This window comes from Leuciscus leuciscus (genome assembly GCF_965113295.1).
Source record: "Leuciscus leuciscus genome assembly, chromosome: 4".
Taxonomy (NCBI): Eukaryota; Metazoa; Chordata; class Actinopteri; order Cypriniformes; family Leuciscidae; genus Leuciscus; species Leuciscus leuciscus.
Window position 1 is genome coordinate 16,170,384 of NC_138728.1, and position 21,073 is coordinate 16,191,456.

Below are 21,073 nucleotides of genomic sequence, written 5' to 3' on the forward strand. Positions count from 1 at the left end.
ATGTTTTCTTATTTTGCTAAAAAATGTATTTACTGCATGGATTTCCCAGTCAGGACCCACAGTGGGTCAATGGCTGGAGCAGATAATAGATTTCTTGGCCATTGAAGAAATTACAAGTAAACAGCGTTCAAGATTGCAAGAGTTCCAATCCACATGGGCTTTAGTACTAAATTATATAGAGACTATAAAATGATAAACTCAAATGGAATAATGGATATCTCACAGACATGGTAGTGTGGAATCCTCCCTTTTTTTTCTTTTCTCTTTTCTTTTTTTTTTGTTGTTGTTGTTGTTGCTGCTGTTGTGTCTGGTCGATATATTTTGTAGTATTCTCCATGAGTTTTTTTTTTGTGTGTGATTGTGCTGTGTGTGTAATATGTGTTAAATTGTGAATTAAAAAGAATTCCTCTCCTGTGAAAGCTGCTTCTGCCACGGCCCTCTCCAAAGGATCTCCAGAGAACACCATCTTTGTATATTTTTGAATAATGGCTGTTATTGTTTATTAACTATTATTGTATATAAATGTCATATTAATTTTATTGTAATAAAATAATGTTGTATATAAACAATATTGGCGTACCTGATTTTGAGAAATGTTATGTGTGTTAGACAGCTTAACATTGTGATTGCTATCAGGATATGACGAGACTTTCAACTAGCATAACACAATTATTTTTGTAGACAATCACCTATATTGCACCTCAGCATTTTCCAAACACTTTTATCTTTATATGGAAACAATTCTGTATTCTTCAGGAGGGGCAGGTCCTCTAACCACCTTATTTTTTATTTTTTATTTTTAAATGCCAAGGTATCAAAAATACAAGTACATAGCAAAAATGTAAAAGTTACATACAATTAAATGATAATAAAATCCATAATTTATACATATATACATGGGCCTATACATACAGGTTTCATATAGAAATGTATTGCTCATTTGCAAGGAGCAATAATAGATTAATAATAAAGTATTTGTTAGTTTTAGCTTTTTGTATATTAAAGAAGCAAAACATGACATCCTTAACAAACAAAGAGAAACCCGGAAGCACATTGCAGTTAATAAAATGAGAAAATTCGTCCCAAAATAGTTGTATGAGGACAACCCCAGAAGATATGAGGAGCAGTTTCATCAGGGGCGCCACAGAAAGAACAACTTGTGTCTATATCTGACTTAAACCTTTTCAAAGAAGCTTTAGCAGGGTAAAATTTGTGTAATAATTTGAATGAAATTTCTTTCTCTAGCCTTGTTAGTTATTATGTATTTCAAAGGCAGAGTATATACTTTTTTCCAATCAATATGGTCAACCAAATTCATCCAATATGACGCCACATATGGAATTACAAGCTCCTTTTGAAATAGAGATCTAATAATTACGTGATGAAGGATGTGACAAAAAGCACAGTTTTCCTATACTGGGAGTTTACGTAAAAATGATTCATAACTTAAAGTAAGACCTTCTGAATTTAATAACTGAGAAACAGTCAAAATATGTTTCTCAAACCAATGACTAAAAAACAAAGACTTATTCTTATATACAATATCCCGGTTGTTCCAAATAAAGTACCGGTGAGGGGAAAAGTTGTGCTCAAAAATGAAAGACCACGCAAGTAATGCTTGCTTATGGAACTTAGATAAGTTGTAAGGGATTCTAGCAATATTATAATTGCCGATCAATAGGAAAGGGAGACCACCTCATTTGGAAAAGAAGTAATTAGGGATACAATTCCCAATTGAATTTGGATCACAAAAACTGTCTAATCCAATACATTTTGAAAGTGTTGTTCAGAGATGAGAAATCCAGAAAATTCAACCCACCATCCTTGGATGTATTCATTATTACAGACTTCTAAAGATATTTCGTTTTTCCCAATAAAATGTTATCGGGTTTTATCGACAGTGCTCTGCCTCTCGAGGTCAAGTCTCTCTGCAGCCATGCATTAAATCTTCTTTGGGCTTTTTATTATCGAGTTCAAGGTACTTCTTTTATCTAGATTTTTAGTCATCATCACGATGCCTAAATATGTAACTTCAGATCTAACTGGAATATTATAAAAAGAGGATGTGATGCAATCTTTAATAGACATTAACTCACACAGTTTTATATGATCAATTACTATAGGGATTTGGGAAGCATCTCTTAAAAATAAGGTAGTGTCATCTGCTAATTGGCTAATAATAACTTCTCGATCTGCTATACGGATACCCGAAATACCGCTTTCACAGATAAACGTTGAGAGTAGCTGCACACAAAGTAGAAATAAATAGGGAGAAATGGGACACCCTTGTCTGACTCCCCTTGGGGAAGTGCCATTCTTTAATTTAATCAAACAGCTTCTATTTTTGTAAAGGGTTTTAATTACTTTGCAAAACATATTTCCAAAACCAAATCTATGCAATGACTTAATAATAAATTGGTGCTCTAAAGAATCAAACGCCTTATAGAGAAAAAAAAAGAAGAAAAAAAATTGAAGCTGTACTCCTGTATCAATTCTGAATAATCTAATAAATCAACAACCAATCTTATATTATTAACAATATGTATTTTGTTCATAAAACCAGATTGTGTTGCATCTAAGATTAGAGTAAAAATCAGAAATGTGCAAATTCTTGAGGGTTATTACTAGTCACTGTCCCGTCAATATTTAGAGTTTAAATTCGCTTCTTATTTTTATGAAGGAATATCAATTCTTAAAGTCAGTCATTTTTAGTTGATGAACGAGCAGAACATTGTAAGTTAGTGGAGAGCGGGGCACAACATAACACGGGGCTAGTTGTTACACACTTGATTAAATACTTCCACACATGCTAGCATGACGAAACTTGGTGTATTTACTAGTTGTAGAAATAAGTGAGGAGTCCGTGATTTGAATCCAAGCCAGGCGTGTTTATTACATAAACCTCTGTTGAGTATGATGAACTTACACAGCCACAGGCAGCAAGCTATACTCACAACTTGGCGGGAGATGTGCACACACTCACACAGACAGGAGGACCAGTGTTGCCAACTATTTTCAAAGGAAAGTAGCTAACGCCTCCCCTAAAAGTCGCTAAATGTCGCTAGATGATGTCATACGTCAATTAGCATATTCATGACGTCATCGCGGCGTACTTGCGTTCTGCCTGCCTAATGTTTTTTCTCGTTAAAATTTTATATAACATACTATAATTTAATATAACATTTATAATATAGCCGAATGTCCAATAAAGCTGTTCTCATTTACTATATTTTTTTGTCAGACAATAGAACGAGTAGCTGTTGAATGACAATTTTTTTATATGTGTAAAATTATCTGAATTGAGAGAGTTCGGGAACTGGGTGAACTAAAGCATTGTGATAGTGAGTATTACAAGTGATAAGCACAAGTAATAAAATAAAATGGTCAAACTAAATTCTTTAAATATAAAACAAAAGATAAGTGATAAGTCCGTCCGTGGAAACAACACTGCTCATTCACGTCTGTTCCGTGCTGCTGCTCCTCTCTCAGCCATTCACTGAACAGGGTAGACGCAGAGAGAGGTGTGTGACGGCAAGGAGAACGCAAACCTCGCGCTCGCAGGACTGTGCTGGCAACATTTGGAGGTTACTGAGGTTTGTCCAAAAAGTAGCTAGATTTGTCGCTAGTCGCTTTTTTGAAATAATGTCGCTAAAGGGGTCTGAAAAGTCGCTAAAAATAGCGACAAAGGCGCTAAGTTGGCAACACTGAGGAGGACGGGCAATTAACTAATGCGCACTTCATCAGGTACGGTGTCTTGTAGTGTCCATACAGTACGCAAACACGATCATTCACCAGAATGATCTACACTAGTTGCCATATCAACACTTAAGTTTATAGAGACAAAATCATAGACATAATAAATACATAGACGCCCTATTGGCCGCTTTGGAACGTTGCTGCGATACGTCAACGCGTCCGCCATTTTGCGGAGGGCAAGACTGCGCTGTAATCAAATGCAAGTAAACAGGTGAGCTGCGGTTTTTCTGGATAAACCCCCCCCCAAAAAATTATATTTATCAACCGATTTCAGTGGTTTGTATGTGGTGTACAAAAAAGTTCCATCCCTAGTTATTTAAAATCTCGATAGTTAGTACTTATAAAATATTTTTTTTAAATAAAAAAATGGCCAAAGCTCAGGCTTGTCATGTATTTGGCTTTTTATTCTTGGATAAGAATTGTGAACACCCCCATACTGAGATATAATTTAATTTTCACATTAAATTAAATAAAGTTTTCTTATTGTGTAAAAAGCATATTCTGTCATTGACCCGATTTTAGCAATAACAAAGATAACTGATGGATCCTTTATGGTAATACATATGATATGGTGTACAGAAGTCTTAGTAACACAATTTCTACAACAATTATAGCCAGACATTAATACCCACTGGCTTTAACCGAGAACCTCGGCCAATGTTTCATATCCGTGTCGTGCCTAACAACGCCCTTCAGCCGTGACTTATTTAGATACAGCACTAGCCTAGAGTACCTTATTGATTTTATAAAACGGTTACCACGCAATACAAATATTAATCCCGAAACATATGTATCTATGCAACTATCATGAAGTAAAATGAATCACTACAAGCCAATTCCTTCCGCTGGAGAAAAAAAAAAAATAGTCCCTGACCATAAAGCAACAGAAGAAGTTACATTATTTCTCCATTAGATGGAGACAAAGACGATCTTAATGAGTGAGTCAGTCGGTCAGTCAGTAGAGAAGACTTTTGAAATGACTCAAACTTGTGATCACGGAGAAGAAAGACGCAACTGACATGACTATAGGCACGGACAACCCCTATTAACTGTTAAAAGAACAAGATATCACACCGGACATTCATACGGATTTGTTATTATGAATATAGCACTGACCTGAAGGAAAATGCTATATCCAGCCTACTGTAAATGCAGGTACGTTACACTCGCTTTCTCGATCTCATCCAGAAGTTGTTACTGGAAATGAAAATCAGCATTGTGATTCTTTTTGTACACAAACTTAAAATAACCAAAAGACACGTAACAGTTAAACAGCGGACAGATACAGGCTAGTGCTGTATCTGAATAAGTCACGGCTGAAGGGCGTTGTTAGGCACGACACGGATATGAAACATTGGCCGAGGTTCTCGGTTAAAGCCAGTGGGTATTAATGTCTGGCTATAATTGTTGTAGAAATTGTGTTACTAAGACCTTTGTACACCCAAATAGTTGAATTTCCAAAACAGCCTAATACATGAATGAACCTCATCGTCGATTATGGTCTAGTCTGAGTCTAACATCATAACTAACATTGTCAGGCTGGTTGTTTCCATGTTCTAATGTTTCCCGCAAAAGCTCACTAACAGATTTCGCCATATCTCGTCGTCTCTATTACAATATAATCACATTTAAATAATTTCGTTTCACACATTCAAATCATGCACACGGGACGTCGACGACTTCGCTTAGAAGGCGTGTCTCTAGCGCCGTTACTAGAATAAGCCACACCCACTCATTAACATAGAATTTGCATGCAGGTTGTCTTTGAAAATGAAAACGAAAATGAAAACTGTGAAATAAAAGAGGAATTAAAATGAAAACGAAAATTTACATTTGTATTTGAATTGTGTCACTATTATTGCGTGAGCGTTACTAAAGAGCATTGTAAAAACTGTATTTGTAGTTTCTTTTTCACGTTTGGCTTTTCATTTTAATATTGGCAGTCTTGCCTCGAGACTGAAGTGAAAATGAAATGTGAAATCACCAATTGCATTTTATTTTTCAATTTGACAGGGATAATGCTGTGAAAATGAAATAATTAAATTTCATTCTCAATTTTGTCACATATTTTGCGTACTGTTTTCTGTAATGAAATCGTTAATCTGGTTTTAATTTTAATTTTAATCATTTAATTTATTTATTTAAATTTGGCAGAAAATGCCTTCCATACGTAAACGTCAGATTTGATAGTGAAATGTGTGTGTGGGTTAATGAATTCCAGTCAGTCGTAAATGGCACGCGCGTGCACGTTCATTCTCTCAATTACCATAAATCCCGCCCATTAAAACCGACTGACTATATATGGGCATTATATTATGACACGAAACGAAGGATTTCATATGTCTTCTCAAAAGCGAATGAAGAAGATACATTTCTCAGATGCAGAAATTGAAGTTCATTCAAAACGCCACATTTTATTTTCAAGCGTACATAGTGGCGTATCAGGTCCTAAAAAAAGGATTTTTTAGGTAATAATGCTTTTACCTAAATGCTTTAGGTAAAAATGCTTGGCAGATGCAGTTAATGGAGTTTAATCTGTTAATCGAACAGTCCCAGAAGTGAAAAGAAAATGGTTCGACATGAAGCTTGACTGCAACACTTGTGACTTGCGGACTTAAAAATGAATAAACAAAGTAAAAAGAAAACCCGTATGTAATTACTACATATAATATTTTTTTCAAAATGCTGTGTAAATATGTACCCGATTAAGGTTAATTAAAATGCAGCCTTATTAATGAGCAAAACGTTCGGATGTTAAACGCACTATTTACGCGTGGCTGGGAGCAGGTGTAGATTTCTTTCGTACCAACTAACATTTGGAAAATACGAACATTTTAATGAATCCGAAAATTTACGCCAGAACCACTTTACACACGATTTACTTTCTATTTACACACGATTTACTTTCTTAAATCTAACACAAAAATTCGTTCTGCTCGTGTTTCATGAATGAGACCCATTGACTCCAAGCCACTTTACCTTGGCTTCTTGACTTGCCTCCCTGTATCCAGAAATGTTGTCTTTCCTCCAAAAGTGCTGAGTCACGACCCACACTGCTATCTCACGACCAATTCGTACGAATGATAAAAAGTTGGCTAATTCGTACTAATTCGTACGACCTCACTCGTACGAATTTGTACGATTTGTCTAAACCCACGTGATGGGTAGGTTTAGGGGCGGGGTCAGGGGTAGGTCATTCGTATGAATTCATACGAATTGGCCAATTCGTAAAATATGTACGATTTAGCAAAAATCGTACTAATTCGTACGAGTCAGGTCGTATGAATTCGTACGAATAAGCCACCTCGTAGAATTTTTACGTTTTCCCGTGAGATCGGGCTGGCTGGCCAGTGTTTGCTGCCATTTTTCTCAGTGACTTGTGCAAAATGCATTTGTGTATAACTTTGAAATAGGGCAGAAGCTATCTATTAAAATCTAAGCATTTTATAGATGGTTATTTTAGTCTAACATTATACATGTTATTTTAGTCTTTATGAGAAATACAAATCAAAGTCTACAATTAAATTAATCTTGACCAACCTACCTGCAGTATGACATCACTAATAAGCTCTTTTGACAGGCTCATGATTACATAATGTCAAGGGCTTTACAGTGAGAATGGTCTAGTCTGAAGCATAGCAATGAACAAAAAGGCTTCTAGGTACAAAAATGGAGATCCAGCGCCCCCTCCTGGAAGGGTTCAGCAGGAACCAGAATATGATCAAGGGATTGGCACAGACAGGATGTTCACTGCATAGTCTTCCAAGCAGGTATTTGTAATTGTATTGCTGTAGCATTAAATTAAGATTAAACCTTGTCACTAATACAAATCAAATGAACAGCATTGCTGTGGGTCATTCCTGTTATGCAGTACCTTTTGTAACAAGTTACTGTTCAAACTCAGGCACATAATTATGAAACTTAATGAATAGCAAAAAAAAAAAAAACACTTGGGAGGATATCATTAAGAAACAAGCCTATATTATAAGGAATATTAAAAACTACTAATATATTTTATAAATTAGCTAACAAGAAATATTCCTTTAAAACAAAAAGCCATAATCACTCAGATTAGATAGAGAAAACAATTAAGATGGGATTTGTTTAAAACTTAGGCAATCATTTCACCCATTTGACTACCAAATTCAAAAGCACAGCACGTGTCAGTACAAAAAGGGTTTATTTTTATTAACTTAAAAAAGACAAAACTTAAATCTGTTAAATGTTATTCAGACTGTTGTGAACGGGTCTCAGAATGGTTCATGGGCTGAATAAGAGGCTTGTATCTTCTCACCGGATGGGCTTTAAATGTTGAACTCTGGAAAATAAGTCAAAATTATTGAGTTACACAAATTAGATAAGTTAGTGTTTTCAGAGTAACAGGTTTTTTCAGAGGACAACACTCACCCATTGCTGTTCTTGCCTCTGGCGCATCTCTCGCAACCTCCTCTCACGTTGGACTCTCTGTCTAGAATCACGCTCATCAAAAGAGAAAGGCTGCTGAACACAAGACGAGGTCCACCATCTTTGTGGGCTACACCTGCTGATCAGGTAAAGAATTATATTATTCTTAAAGCATAACCGAAACATTGTTGAAAGTGAATTTCACCTTTGTACCTGGGCCTTTCAAAGGTGATTCCTTCAAATGGGTCATTTGAATGAGCAGGTGAAGATGTTCCAGAAGAGCTATCATCTGCAAAGACTGGTCAAGTCACAAGTGAATCAGGTATAGGCTCTGTCACAACAAGTGTACTGCATTGAGGGAAATTGTGTTCTGTGTAGTCTATGCTGCTTCACATTTTGGAAAAATGTAGGTTATATAGGTAATGCACTTTTTTTTGTTGCATAGTAGGCTATGCATACTAGCCTACACTGCAGAAATATGCAAATATACAAGTCTGATCCAAAGAGTGCCCTTTTTTCAAGGGCATCAACCTCTTTATATTAAACTTGGATAGATTTTAGTTACAGCTTAATTTTATACAGCATGGGAAAGCATCCTTATTCCTTACCAGTTTCACGGCTGTCCTGTTTTTGCAGTGGGGATATGACGGCCAAACCGTACTGGCGCGTCGGCGAGAACGTTAACGGCTTTCTACGTTTAAATACATCCATGCGCCTCTTAACCGACTTCGTATCTGCACAAAATTAAAGATAAATAGAAAGAAAGAAACTGTCAAGGAGGAGCAACCACGCTCGTAGGCTGGAGCAGTTGCTATGGAGACCGTGTCGCGCGCACCTAAACAGTGACTGAAACTGCAGAGATTTAAAGATTTCACGGCAAAAGAACATAGACATTTAAGGTAAGTTTTAAAAATAGAGTCGCAAGAGATAACACGATTAACTACAACAACATGGTAAGGTTGGAATCAAAATAAACAAGTCTTACATTAAATACTTGTATTAAAAGTCGTTTAAGCGGTCAGGAGAACTTGAAAATGAACACACAGCAGTGGCGCATGACGTTAGATAGAAACCGGCTTAATATGATTAAAATACCATTAATACTGTTTTACAATTAAAACTATTAATAATTTAACGTTACTTGGATGACTTTGTGTGACGTCCGTTGGTGCTGCGTTATGTGGAGCCATTGTGACTGTCAGTCTGTTATTGTGACATGTGAGACATAAAATCGATTAAAAAGCTTTTTTTCAGCCAACTGATTAACTTACTCATGATACACTGATTAGCCAAAACGCTTGAGTCGAATTAGAGGAGAGGTTGATTATTAATTGTCTACACCTGTATACAACATTGTTTTCCTAAAAACATGGTGACGTTCTTATTTCTGGCTGTTGACAGTATTTTCTTATTTATGGAAAAAGGAAAAATACAAAATCTCCTCTGTAAAACCGATTTTCCGAACCTGGCTTTATCCTTTCTTCAGATTCCTATTCTGGAAATTGATTAGACAATGCCTAATTTGCATATTTAAAAGCATGTCAGAAAAAAAAAATTGCTACAAAAAATATGTGCAATTCTACAAACGTGCTCCAAATCACGCAGAGGCATAGTTTAAGATTTAAGAGTCAAAATTAATTGTTTGTAAAGCAGTGCCAAATAATTCATGAATTGTTTTAGCTGATAAAAATATCATTTTAAAAGTAAATGCGTGTGTGTGTGTGTGTAGCTCATGAGTCATGCAGAGGGGCTGAGCTCTTCTCCAACAGAGGAGGAGGAGGAGGATGAAGGCTTCACGCCCATCTCTGCAATAGCTCCAGAGGCAGATTCACATCATGAACAACCTGCTGTCATATCATCAAATCCAGCCCTGCAATGCCTGGAGCAGGTAGAAGCTCTTTGAAATAATAATAATAAATACATTTGTTAGTTCTTTGTGTCAATAACATAACTTTTTGCTTCGATCATCAATCATTTACATTGCAATAAAAGGTGTTGCCTCCCCTTCCCACTCCCCCTGAAAGTCCATGAAAACAACACTAAACAGAACATAATGCAACACTCAGATGATGGTTGACTGTGTGAGAAAGCTTTGAATCAACCACAGTATTCAACTCTCAATGTTTAGATTAGTTTTATTTGTTTCATAAAAATTCAGAATGTACCTTTAAAATCACAAATTGAGATGTTTGATATAAATTCTCCAATATAAAGTTTTTTCTGAAAAAGTAGGCTTATAATGATTAAAAAACTACATTTATTAATGTCATACTCTTAAGAAAACAACAACAAAATCATTCATAAAGGTCTGCCTAGTCACACAGCAATACTTAAAATATTCTTTAAAAGAAATTATCCCATGCTTTGAAAATAAATACTGTACATTTCCTCCTTCAATGTCACAGTTTCTTTTTAACAGCCTTTAGTCTGTCTGTTTGCTGTCAGGCAATCTATATAAAACTTTTTTTTTAAATAGTAATTTTCTGTAAAAAAAATTCTGCATTTAAATTTTAAAAAGTCTTCCTGGAAAATGGAGTAATGGATCACTTATTTTGCACTAAAGGGCATAATTACATTAAAGCACATTAAAAGGCTGCTCAATGTGTCCCATGACTCCCACCAAAAGAAAAACAAAGCTTATCAGGAGTATATAAAGGCTGTGGTGTAGTAAACTAATTAAACAGAAGATGGCAGTAGCGCACACACATACACACACACACACACACACACACACACACACACACACACACACACACACACACACACACACACACACACACACACACACGAGACCATAAATCAAAGTCCTGGTATTTAGAATAGAAGCTGGACTGTATTCCTATATGGCTTCCAATATTTGAAATACAGAGCTTTATAGATTTTTTAATGCAGTTCTGTTAATATCCGAGGACTTGTGATGTATCAGTTATTCTTGAGGATCAGTACTACCCCCAAAATAATTCTTTAATTATACACAATTTGGCTTAGGGTGCATAATTCTTTGGCCTCATCATCATTTTGACATTTTTAAAAGTTTGTCTGTAGTTTGTTGGGTAGTACTCAGAAGTCAGGTTGTGCCACGAGCCCCAGAAGATCCCATCCCTCTTCCCTTTGTACTTTGCTTTGTAGTATTTGCCATTGAGGTTTGCTGACATGCAGGCATCAAACCACCAGCCCGATCCGTAGTACGCCCCGCAGTTCCCTGAGGGGTACATGTCGTTGTCTCTGTCCGGCGTAGTGAAGAATTTCTGATCATGGTTGAAGTGTTTGCTAAATTGCAGAGCGTTTCCAGCAGTCCCAGAGTACCCACTTATAGACAGCCGATAACGGAGGAACTCATTCGACACGTAGAACTGTTCGTACTTTGCATACCCACGTGTGCCCTCAAAGTCTTCGAGCTCAATACGGAGGATCATGTCCTTGGATTTGGTAAGCAAGTGGATTTTATCATTCCCAAGCCAGAACTCTCCTTTAGGGTTACCAAAGCCCTTCTTGTAGTCAGCCCAGGTGCGGTTGAAGCTCACGCTGCCGTTGATTCGATGCTGAAAGACAGTCCACCCACCACCCAATGCCTCCATCTCACAATACACTGCAAAGCTGTCGTTTCTGGGGTCAGGGGTCACATTGTACACCCCGTTTGTCCTGTGCCACAGCACGCTGATGTCAGAGCAGTCTCTCGGAGTGAAATTTAAGAGATCTGTGTAGAGAGAGATTTTTAAGCATGCTTTATAACTTTACATGCATCAGATGCTTAAGATTATTTATTTTAAAATAGGGGTGTCCATATCTGCTCCTTGAGGGCCGTCTTGCCTCAACACACCTGCCTGGAAGTTTCTAGTATGCCTAGTAAGACCATGATTAGCTGGTTAAAGTATGTTTAATTGGGGTTGGAGCTAAACTTTCCAGGACAGTGGCCCTCCAGGAGCAGGATTGGACACCCCTGTTTAAAATATAAAGCTTTATAAAATATATAAAAAAAATTTGTGTTTCTCTTGTGATGCTTGATAAAATTGTGTAGATGACCCAAGACTCTATAATTTGGTTCAGTGGGGTTTATTAGATTTATTTCATCATCATGTGATTCTGTGGCCAGGGCTGATTCCTGCAGCAGGTTTTCATTTTTGAAATTTGTGAAATAAGAGACAGAAGATTTCAGTGAGGATTTGCGAAACTGTTCCTGCAGAAGCCTCTCTCCTGGCAGGCAACTTGCTTAATATTAAACAGAAGAAACTTCAATGCGATAGCCTCTGTTTGAGGTGGCAGCTTGAAAGCATTCATTAAGGTACTTCTTTGTAAATGGTCTAAATTATTCTCTAGTTTACCCCAGTTCTGCATGTCCTAAAAAAGTTAACGCCATTTCTATTTCAAATAAATACTGTTCTTTTGCTCTTTTTTTAAAATCAAAGAATCCTGCTTTCCTCACAGTTTCCACAAAAATATTAAGCAGCACAGCTGTTTTCAACATTGATAATAATTATTTTTGAGCAACAAACCAGCATATTAGAATGATTAAGGCTGGAGTAATAATGAATGGTAGTAGGTATATATTTTTTAAATATAATAAAAATGTATATACAATAATATAAAAGTATTAGTGGTCAAATTGATTAATCACATCTAACATAAAAGTTTTTGTTTATATAATATATGGGTGTATATATAATAATAATAATATATATATATATATATATATATGTGTGTGTGTGTGTGTGTGTGTGTATGTATATTTATACACATACACACACACATATATGCACATATATCAAACTTTTATGTTAGATACGATTAATCACGATGAATCTATTTGACAGCTCTAAAAAATATGTAAAATAATACATAGTATTATAATGTATGTTATATTATAATATTATGACTGCAAAAATTACTTATTTAACTTACTTTGAGAAAGAGGTTGACCTGGACAATTTGAGGTGCAGGTGCTGCTAATTTTGTTGACCATCCCGGTGATGTTCTCAACTTTTCTGTCCACTATTTCCACCACATTTTGCTGACTGAGGAGGTTAAGTCCCTCCAGACGTCCCTGAAGGGAGTTAATCTGCACACGTGCGTTCTTCAGGCTGTTAGACATGCGGTTCATCTTTACCTGCATTTCTTGTACATTAATGCTATTATCGCTGTCGTTCCCGTTCTGGTAGACTCTCTTGCTGGTTTCCCCTCGACTCTCCTCTGCGATGTTTGTTGGAGGGTCTCCACTGTCCTTTTGCAAGTTGGGGTCCACTTGCTGCGAGCTGCACACCAGACAGGAGCTCTTCAACCTGTTTACTGTCTCCTTCAAGCTTTGCAGCTCCTTCATGGTCTTCTCCAGTAGTCGGAATTGCTTGGGAAGCTGTATGGTCAGCGGTGGTATTTGAATCTGATATGGGCACTCCTCCTCATCTTCACACTGCCCAGCTGGTTTCAGTCTCACCTGGGAGCAGCTGGAACTTCCAGACACCCTGTCTAGAACCCCAGAAGGGCCACTACCAGAAGCCTCTACCTCCTGCCAGACCGTTATCAGCAGAGAACAGCACACATACACCAGTTTCATGGTCTCAAAAACAGTGATCCAAACTGAGAGAGAGGATAGAAGAGAACTGCGTCAAAGTGCAACAGCTTTGCCATTAATATCAGAGGAGAGAGAGAGAGAGAGAGAGAGAGAGAGAGAGAGAACGAAAGTGTGGGTGGGGCAGCAGTGCATTGCATAATCGACATCAACGCAGGAAGAATTTGGTGGATAAAGGACCTCTCACCCTTTCTCTTAAAACAGCACTATGACTCATGATATTTTTCTTTAATTTTAACCTTGAGTTTAATGAAAGATTCAGTGAGTCAGATAAACCAGGTGAGCAGTTTAGTGCTGTGAAGGCAATTGATGATGTTTTACATTAAGTCAGAATCAGATTTTACTCAAAAATGTACTAACTCACCCTCATGTCGTTCCTAACCGGACTCTCTTTCTTCTGTGGAAAAGAAAACACGAATGTTTCAACTGTTTTTTCAGTTATTCTTCAGACTTTTGAAGAATGTTTTAACTAAAAGAAAGAAAGAAAGCCAAAGAGGTTTGAAACAACATGAGGGGGAATAAATAATGACAGAATGTTAACTTTTGAGTGAACTATTCATTTAAAATGAAACAGTCATATTTCTTTCTATTTATTCCTGTAAATGCTGTGGTGTTCTGTCATCATTCATTTATTGCTGTCATTGTGTTTACATTACGTATTGCTAATGTGTTTGTATTGGCATAGGATCATGTGTTGTCAGAAAGCTACATTTTACTGTAGTATTGGCTGTAATACAAACAAGCTTTGTTTGGGACTTTGTTGTAATAAAGAAACTAGTATTTATTTAATCGTGTGCAGATGTGAGCAGTCGTCTGCCAGAAATAGCTTCAGTTTTTTATTTTCTTTATTTCTGCACTGAATTGGTGCTGCAATTTTCTACAGAAATTAAAGTCTGTTCTTTTGTTTTTCCCTACTAGATCAGCACAGAGAAATGTTATCCAAGCTGCCTATTGTAAAATGTGCTCCAGTGTCTCACTTCAAAGCTGGTCCTCCACATGTGTTCCTCATGATTTCCCATAAACTTCACAGTAACCAACTTTAGACTCCTGCCTTGGCTTGATGCAGGAAGTCTCAGAATAGAAGTGCTATAATATAGGAACTGATAAAGCACAAGCTGCTTTTTAAGATAAATGTCCAGTAAATGTCAACTTTCTAGCGAATTAAATTTTTGTAACATTATGACGAAAGTCTTTGATTGTGAAAATTAGAGATGACCATGAAGGTGTAGTCACATTTTCAAGGCAAAATAGAATAATTTCAATAGGAATCCTTGCCATCTGGAATTTCTTGTAAAGACGAAAGATTTCCACACTGTTTGGTGTGAAAGTGAGCTGTGTGAAATGTGCTTCATGCATCGCTACATTATTGACAATTTTTGTCCACGAAATTTTGCCAATATCTTGAAATTGTGACTGCATCTTAAGATAGTACAAACATATTTAACAGTCAGTGCATCTCAGAGAGCCTGTTTTTCATTTGTGTATTGTCTGTAAGTGAAATTAAACTTAGCCTACATCATAGCGACTTTCAACATTAGATGGATCCAAGCCCTGAACAGCAAGCATCACATTTTTAAATCTGGAAGATATTTACTGCAAATCTAGAGTACAATCTCTCCAACCTCATGTTTAGTTTGTTTGTCTCCACTATAAAGGATAAAAACACACGTTCAGACTTTCTTTTAATTATCAGAGATGCTTATATAGAAAACTTCAACTTCAGTGGTCAGATAAACAACACTCAAAGCTTAGATCCTGGCTTTCCATGCTGGAGTTCAAATGTAAGTTAATGTAATGTAATCCACTCTAAAACACCTGAAATGAGTCCCAGCAAATCCCCATGAACCCGTTTAGCTTTTAAATGCATTTAGGCTAATGATTATTTGGCTGTTGGATCATTGATAGTTCTTTTTCATCTTTGTCTTCAGCTGTTCTCCATGGGAAAGGTCAGTGGGGAGAAAGTGGCTCGTCTTAGGGCCAGTTTCAACTTCTTGCATGAAACTATGAGAAGTTCTCAGGAATCAGAAATGCATCTGCTGTTGGAGGCGAAGGCCTTACGCACCGAGCTGGAACAGCAGAGGCAGGATTTGGAGAAGGCCGAGCTGTTTCCTGAAGGACCGGACACAGAGGCCAGCAGACTGAAACAGACACTTCTGCAGTACTACAACCAGCTGAAGGAGGATGAAGAAAGAGATGATCAGATACAGTTCCAGTTGGAGTGGTAAGATTCTCTGCATGACCACATCAAGTTGTGTGGCTCTGCTTAAGCTCCATGTAAAACATGCAGAAAGAAGATATGTTATTGAAGACTTGCTCTGTGCAAACCAAAAGGCATTGACTCCAAGCCACTTTACCTTGGCTTCTTGACTTGCCGCCCTGTGTCCAGAAATGTTGTCTTTCCTCCAAAAGTGCTGAGTCACGGCCCACACTGCTGCTGGTCAGTGTTTGCTGACATTTTTCTCAGTGACTTGTGCAAAAAGCATTTGTGTATAACTTTGAAATAGGGCAAAAGCTACTTCATCAAGTATTTTTAAAGTGAGGGGATACCAAAGTCTAATACCAAAACCTCAGTGCTAACATTACATTATATATTAACTCGTTAAACATCCCTAAAAATTAAATATTTGTTACTGACAAAAAGCGCAAACAGTAGATTAACTGATTGTGTTAACATTAATTTTGTAATTTAATAAGTGCTTCAGTAGTCTCGCTTCAATAACAGAAAATCAAAGTCAAACCAGCAGTGTGGGGGAAAATTATGGATTAAAATAAAAAATAAAGTTATGTCATGATATTTGGTATAATTTATACCTTATTTAAAACTATCTGCAATTCTTTTGATGTAGCTGGTGGTTTTCACCAGACTTGGGAAGTGTTTCTGCTATATTTAATAATGTACAGTACCGCTTTTTTTGTCTTATGCTCACCCAGGCTGCATTTATTTGATAAAAAATACATTAAATACTGTATAACAATAATATTGTGAAATATTATATAATAATAACTGTCTTCTATTTTAATATATTTTGAAATGTAATTTTTTTGGCAAAGCCGAATTTTCAACAGACATTAATCAAGAAAAAAAAAAAAAGATTCTCACATGATTCAGATTTTTTTTGATGAATAGAACATAAAAAAATAAATAAAAAAAAACAGCATTTATTTCAGAACTATTGTACTAGAGATATATTTTATGTATACTGTATCAATTGGATAGTTAAAGGGTTAGTTCACCCAAAAATGAACATTATGTCTGTAATTACTCACCCTCATGTTGTTCCAACCCTGTAAGACTTTCGTTCATCTTCAGAACACAAATTAAGATATTTTTGATGAAATATGAGAGCTGGCTCACTCCTTCGTTAGAAATCGTTAAAATAGTCCAGGTGACTACAGTGGCTCAACCTTAAGTTTTTCAAGTGACGAGAATACTTTTTGTGTGCCAAAAAAAAACAAAAATAACGACTTTATTAAACTATTAATTTTCTTCTGTGTGGGCCTCTGAGTGAGTTCACGTAGTGTAACAGCACAGCACTTCTGGGTTGTACGTCAGAACGTAGGCTCACTATTGGCCGACGCTGGTCATGTGTGTGATGCGTGTTATGCTGGCTGCGCTATTACACTACGTGAACTAACCCTCTAAGCATTCATACAGCAGGCATATTACAGCCAGATGTAGTTTCTGCACATGTGGCTATGTCCTGAGCGGATCCTTCATCCTTAGCCAAACTGACATGGATTCACCTTGCACAGCATACTTTTGCTCACTGTAATCTCTTTTTTTGATGGGACAGTCCAGCTCACACTGACAGCAGTGCTAATGCTCAGCTAGAATATTTGTTCATGTGGCTTCAAGTTTTTGCACAGCTTAATTTACAATATTCAATAACCCTAGCCACAAATGTATAATTGTGAAATATTCTTTGTGCTTATCGTGTAAATTTTGTACTTCTTAAAGCCACATTTATATCTCACGTATTTGAGTTCCTTTTTGCATGAATTGCTTCACGTCCTGATTTCAATAAAATGCATAAAGTTTGTTTCACAGAATTGTATTTCTCCTTTTTAGTCTCGAAGAGGAGAAGCTCTGTCTTGAGAAAGAATACCAAGAACAACCTAAACGGGCTGTAAGTATCGTTGGGCCATGATGGGCCATTAATACATCATTGGGTTTTCCAGGCAATTCATGCTCATCACTAGGGATACCAAATACTTAAAAACACAAAACAAATGATTAGTAAAATCCATCTACTTCATCTAAAACTCAAGAAAGTTCCTGTCGAAAATCACACAAAAACATTCCGTTTTTATTTTATATTACATCTTTTTGTACTTATGAATTCATTTCAATATCTATAAATCAGTCATATAATCCTAATCAATAATAATCCTAATCAAAGTTGATCAAAATCATATGTATGTCTGTGTATGTCCTCACTCAGGAGCTAGAAAATAGGTACATAGACCTGAAGAACAGTTGTGAGGAGGTAAGGAAAGAGGTGGTTCATCTTAGACAGGAAGTGTGGACTTTAAATGAGAGCTTGGAGACTCAACAGAAACATATAAAGATGGAACAAAATGAGCTGGAGGATTTAAAAGATCGTGTTGAGAGCAATGAGGTAAGCAAGACCTGTCAATGACTACTGTGGGCTGGAGTATTTAGGATGGGGATTTCAAATGTTAAAAATGTCTTTTACCAGGCTGAGCTGGCTCAGGTGCTTTTCATACCTGTTCAGCTGGGAAAGGAGATCGACAGGGTCACCCGCAAGAAATCGTATGTGGCTTGTTATAGTCAAGTTACGCAAAGCACTGGCTCTATTTGACTGACTAATCTGCACTGTATCTATTTGTGTGTCATAGGGAGCTGGAGAAGCAGGTAGCAATAATTGAGCAACATCGTATGGAGCATATAGAGCATCAGCAGAAGATGAAGGCAAAGTGCGAGAACGTGAAGGAGGTCCAAAGGGAGGTGGTACGAGAACTGGCAGGCCACAAGGCTCAGCTGGTGGCTGCAGAGAACAGACAAGATAGACTTCTCAGTGAACTGCAGATGACCAAGGAAAAAGAGGCCATCTTCATGGATGAAAGGTCATAATCTCACACCGTTTCTCACACTTTAATGCCAAATGGTTTCAGATTCAAATCAGAAGGCACCCAAACTGTTTATGAGATAAAGACACTTCAGAAGTACCCATTTTAAAATATAGGGGCTTCCGCACGGGAGAAACCTTTTCATAGTTCCTAGAACTATTGGCAGAAGTACCCGGATTTTGCTGTGTTCGCACCGCAGGTTCTAGGAACTCCCTTTGGTGGAACTAATTTAGCACCTACTTCAGAGTAGGAATATGACGCCTTGGGATGAGAACGGGCTGGGGGGACAGAATGTCAAGTGTAATACCAGTTTTTTTCAGACTTTTGTTGACAGGTTTTTGCTTAATTGGCTTAATATGCTATTTATTTTTAAAGCAATAAAACAGAAAGAAAGAACGATGTTCATTACTTTATATTGCACGCAGGGTTTTTCCTGGCTCAAAACTAGGCGGAAGTGGTAAAATCCTGATCATGCATTTTAATAATAAGATAATAAAATTTGTATTTTTCATAGACCATCATATAGCCTACTGTGTTTGTGGGTGGAGCTCGGTACCCCTAGGGGGGTCCGGGGGCATGCCCCCCTGGAAGAAAATTTGTACATTTTAAAGATAAATGCATTAATCTGGTGCACTTTGAGTCACCCGAATCTGCTGTTAAAAATAAATAATCCACCCGCCAACCGCCCAAACCTATGATATTTGATCATCACATTACAATTATTCAAACTACAATTATTACATCACTGTTGGAAAACATTCTTATCAGAATACGTTTTTTACCTTTATAAAGGGCATTTTTTCCTTAATTTTATTAAATGTAGCCTATGCTCCATCTTTCATTTCAAATTGAAACTTTGTTACCGTCAGTGTATTCTTATCAACTATAGGCTATCAATCGCCACTTAACATTAAATTAAATTAAATCAGAATCATCCTTGCATTATCTGTGATTCCCTATTTATTATTAATATTATTATCTATCTATCTATCTATCTATCTATCTATCTATCTGCCTGTCTGTCTTACTAAACTAAAACTTTCCAATTGAAAACCTTCAAACTTCAAGCATTTAAAACTACTTCAAACTTTCTGGTTAGGCTTTTTCAAGATAACTTAAAGTTTGTCATCATGTACACGTTACAACGCTGCCTGATTCAAGCAGGCTGTTATGAAAATACAAATTCAGCATTAGGCTAACAATCACCATGTTTATTCTAATTTGAAGGGCTTTGATAACATCTGTGAAAATAAAAGACATAACGAATAAAAAAAGATTGAAAATAAACGCACGTTTGTGCGGGTAGTGAATATTTTCAATTTACAACAAAACTTGTTAATTATTCAACAAGAGAAATAGGCAGAGTTATTCATCATTGTGCAACACAATTCAGATACCACATGACAACTTACTTACAGCGCTTGACTTTTTCGTGAAAAAGGATCGAGTGAAGACTGAAGAGTTTGTTGTCGTTTTGAACTCATTGCGACCTCTATGAAAAAAATGGATTGGGCGCGGGTGCGAGCATGGGCGTGTCGTGATGCACGAGTGACTGATTACCATGGAAACGTGAAAGTCACGTATGTAGATAGACTTGACTCTTTGGATTTTAAATCTCGATGTAGGCTATACATACCCGCGAAAACCTCAGCTTGTTGTGGACACACTTGCCCTATGAAAAAGTGCGGGGGACGAATTTACATTTTATAAAAAGTGGGGGGGACACGTCCCCCGCGTAATCTACGCCCATGAATACAGTGATAGATGGGCCTCTTAACCTTTACGCTGAGGAGAAAATCCAACGCAACTTTGAGGGGACCAAGCGAAACATGATTATATATTTCTGTTCAGCCAGCAACACTGGACATCAACCACACGGCAACGCTAATGCCTTTTCACATGTCTACTTTATATGTATAACAGTTCTATCCAATAACGTATTAGACAGGACTGTTAGACAGATCATAAACTAATGAACACGGAGAATGCGAGCACTGTGAGCTCAGACTCTTGCGTCCTCAACACCATCAAAATAAAGTTCTGCCGCATCGTCAGAATAAAAGTCACAGCAACAAGCACGGCTTACGTCAATTTAGAGTTCCTGCTGGCGGTGAAAATGCAACCAGAAAAACGTTCCTAAGGGAACCATTAGTTCTCGGGGAACCATTCTGGTGGCTAGTTCCTAGAACTAAGTTCCTAGAACTACCAGGTGCGAAAGCCCCTTATGTAATTAGTGCACCCTTTTCACATTTCAGCGGA

General features: G+C 37.0%; 3 protein-coding genes across 10 annotated transcripts in view; 1 reads left to right on the forward strand and 2 right to left on the reverse strand.

Moving 5' to 3' along the window:
• The window catches only part of ccdc146 (coiled-coil domain containing 146), a 63,568-nt gene that overhangs the window by 31,838 nt on the left and 10,657 nt on the right, over positions 1-21,073 (forward strand). The window contains exons 1-7 of one of the 7 annotated variants that reach the window (XM_082167801.1): positions 8,185-8,307; positions 9,890-10,048; positions 15,652-15,944; positions 17,793-17,850; positions 18,166-18,342; positions 18,424-18,497; positions 18,584-18,811. In XM_082167801.1, the coding sequence (XP_082023927.1) occupies positions 9,893-10,048; positions 15,652-15,944; positions 17,793-17,850; positions 18,166-18,342; positions 18,424-18,497; positions 18,584-18,811 (986 nt within the window). In that variant the 5' untranslated portion in view covers positions 8,185-8,307; positions 9,890-9,892. Of the gene's footprint in view, positions 1-8,184; positions 8,308-8,887; positions 9,060-9,095; positions 9,114-9,889; positions 10,049-13,836; positions 15,505-15,651; positions 15,945-17,792; positions 17,851-18,165; positions 18,343-18,423; positions 18,498-18,583; positions 18,812-21,073 lie in introns of those variants that run through there. The other 6 variants (XM_082167800.1, XM_082167798.1, XM_082167802.1 and 3 more) reach the window with 6 other exon arrangements.
• LOC309497586 (uncharacterized protein) lies at positions 7,924-9,895 on the reverse strand. Of its 2 annotated transcripts, none has more exons than XM_082167877.1 (5): positions 9,302-9,895; positions 8,769-8,894; positions 8,374-8,458; positions 8,164-8,296; positions 7,924-8,074 (listed from the first exon to the last, which is right to left on the reverse strand). In XM_082167877.1, the coding sequence occupies exons 1-5, from the start codon at positions 9,348-9,350 to the stop codon at positions 7,982-7,984; spliced, it is 486 nt and encodes a 161-aa protein (XP_082024003.1). In that variant the 5' UTR covers positions 9,351-9,895; the 3' UTR covers positions 7,924-7,981. The 2 variants fall into 2 exon arrangements, with proteins under 2 accessions (XP_082024003.1, XP_082024002.1); XM_082167876.1 differs by having other exon boundaries at positions 8,164-8,299.
• fgl2a (fibrinogen-like 2a) lies at positions 10,278-13,792 on the reverse strand. The gene is made up of 2 exons (XM_082167844.1): positions 13,060-13,792; positions 10,278-11,857 (listed from the first exon to the last, which is right to left on the reverse strand). Exons 1-2 carry the CDS (start codon positions 13,706-13,708, stop codon positions 11,145-11,147), a joined length of 1,362 nt encoding a protein of 453 aa, XP_082023970.1. The 5' UTR covers positions 13,709-13,792; the 3' UTR covers positions 10,278-11,144.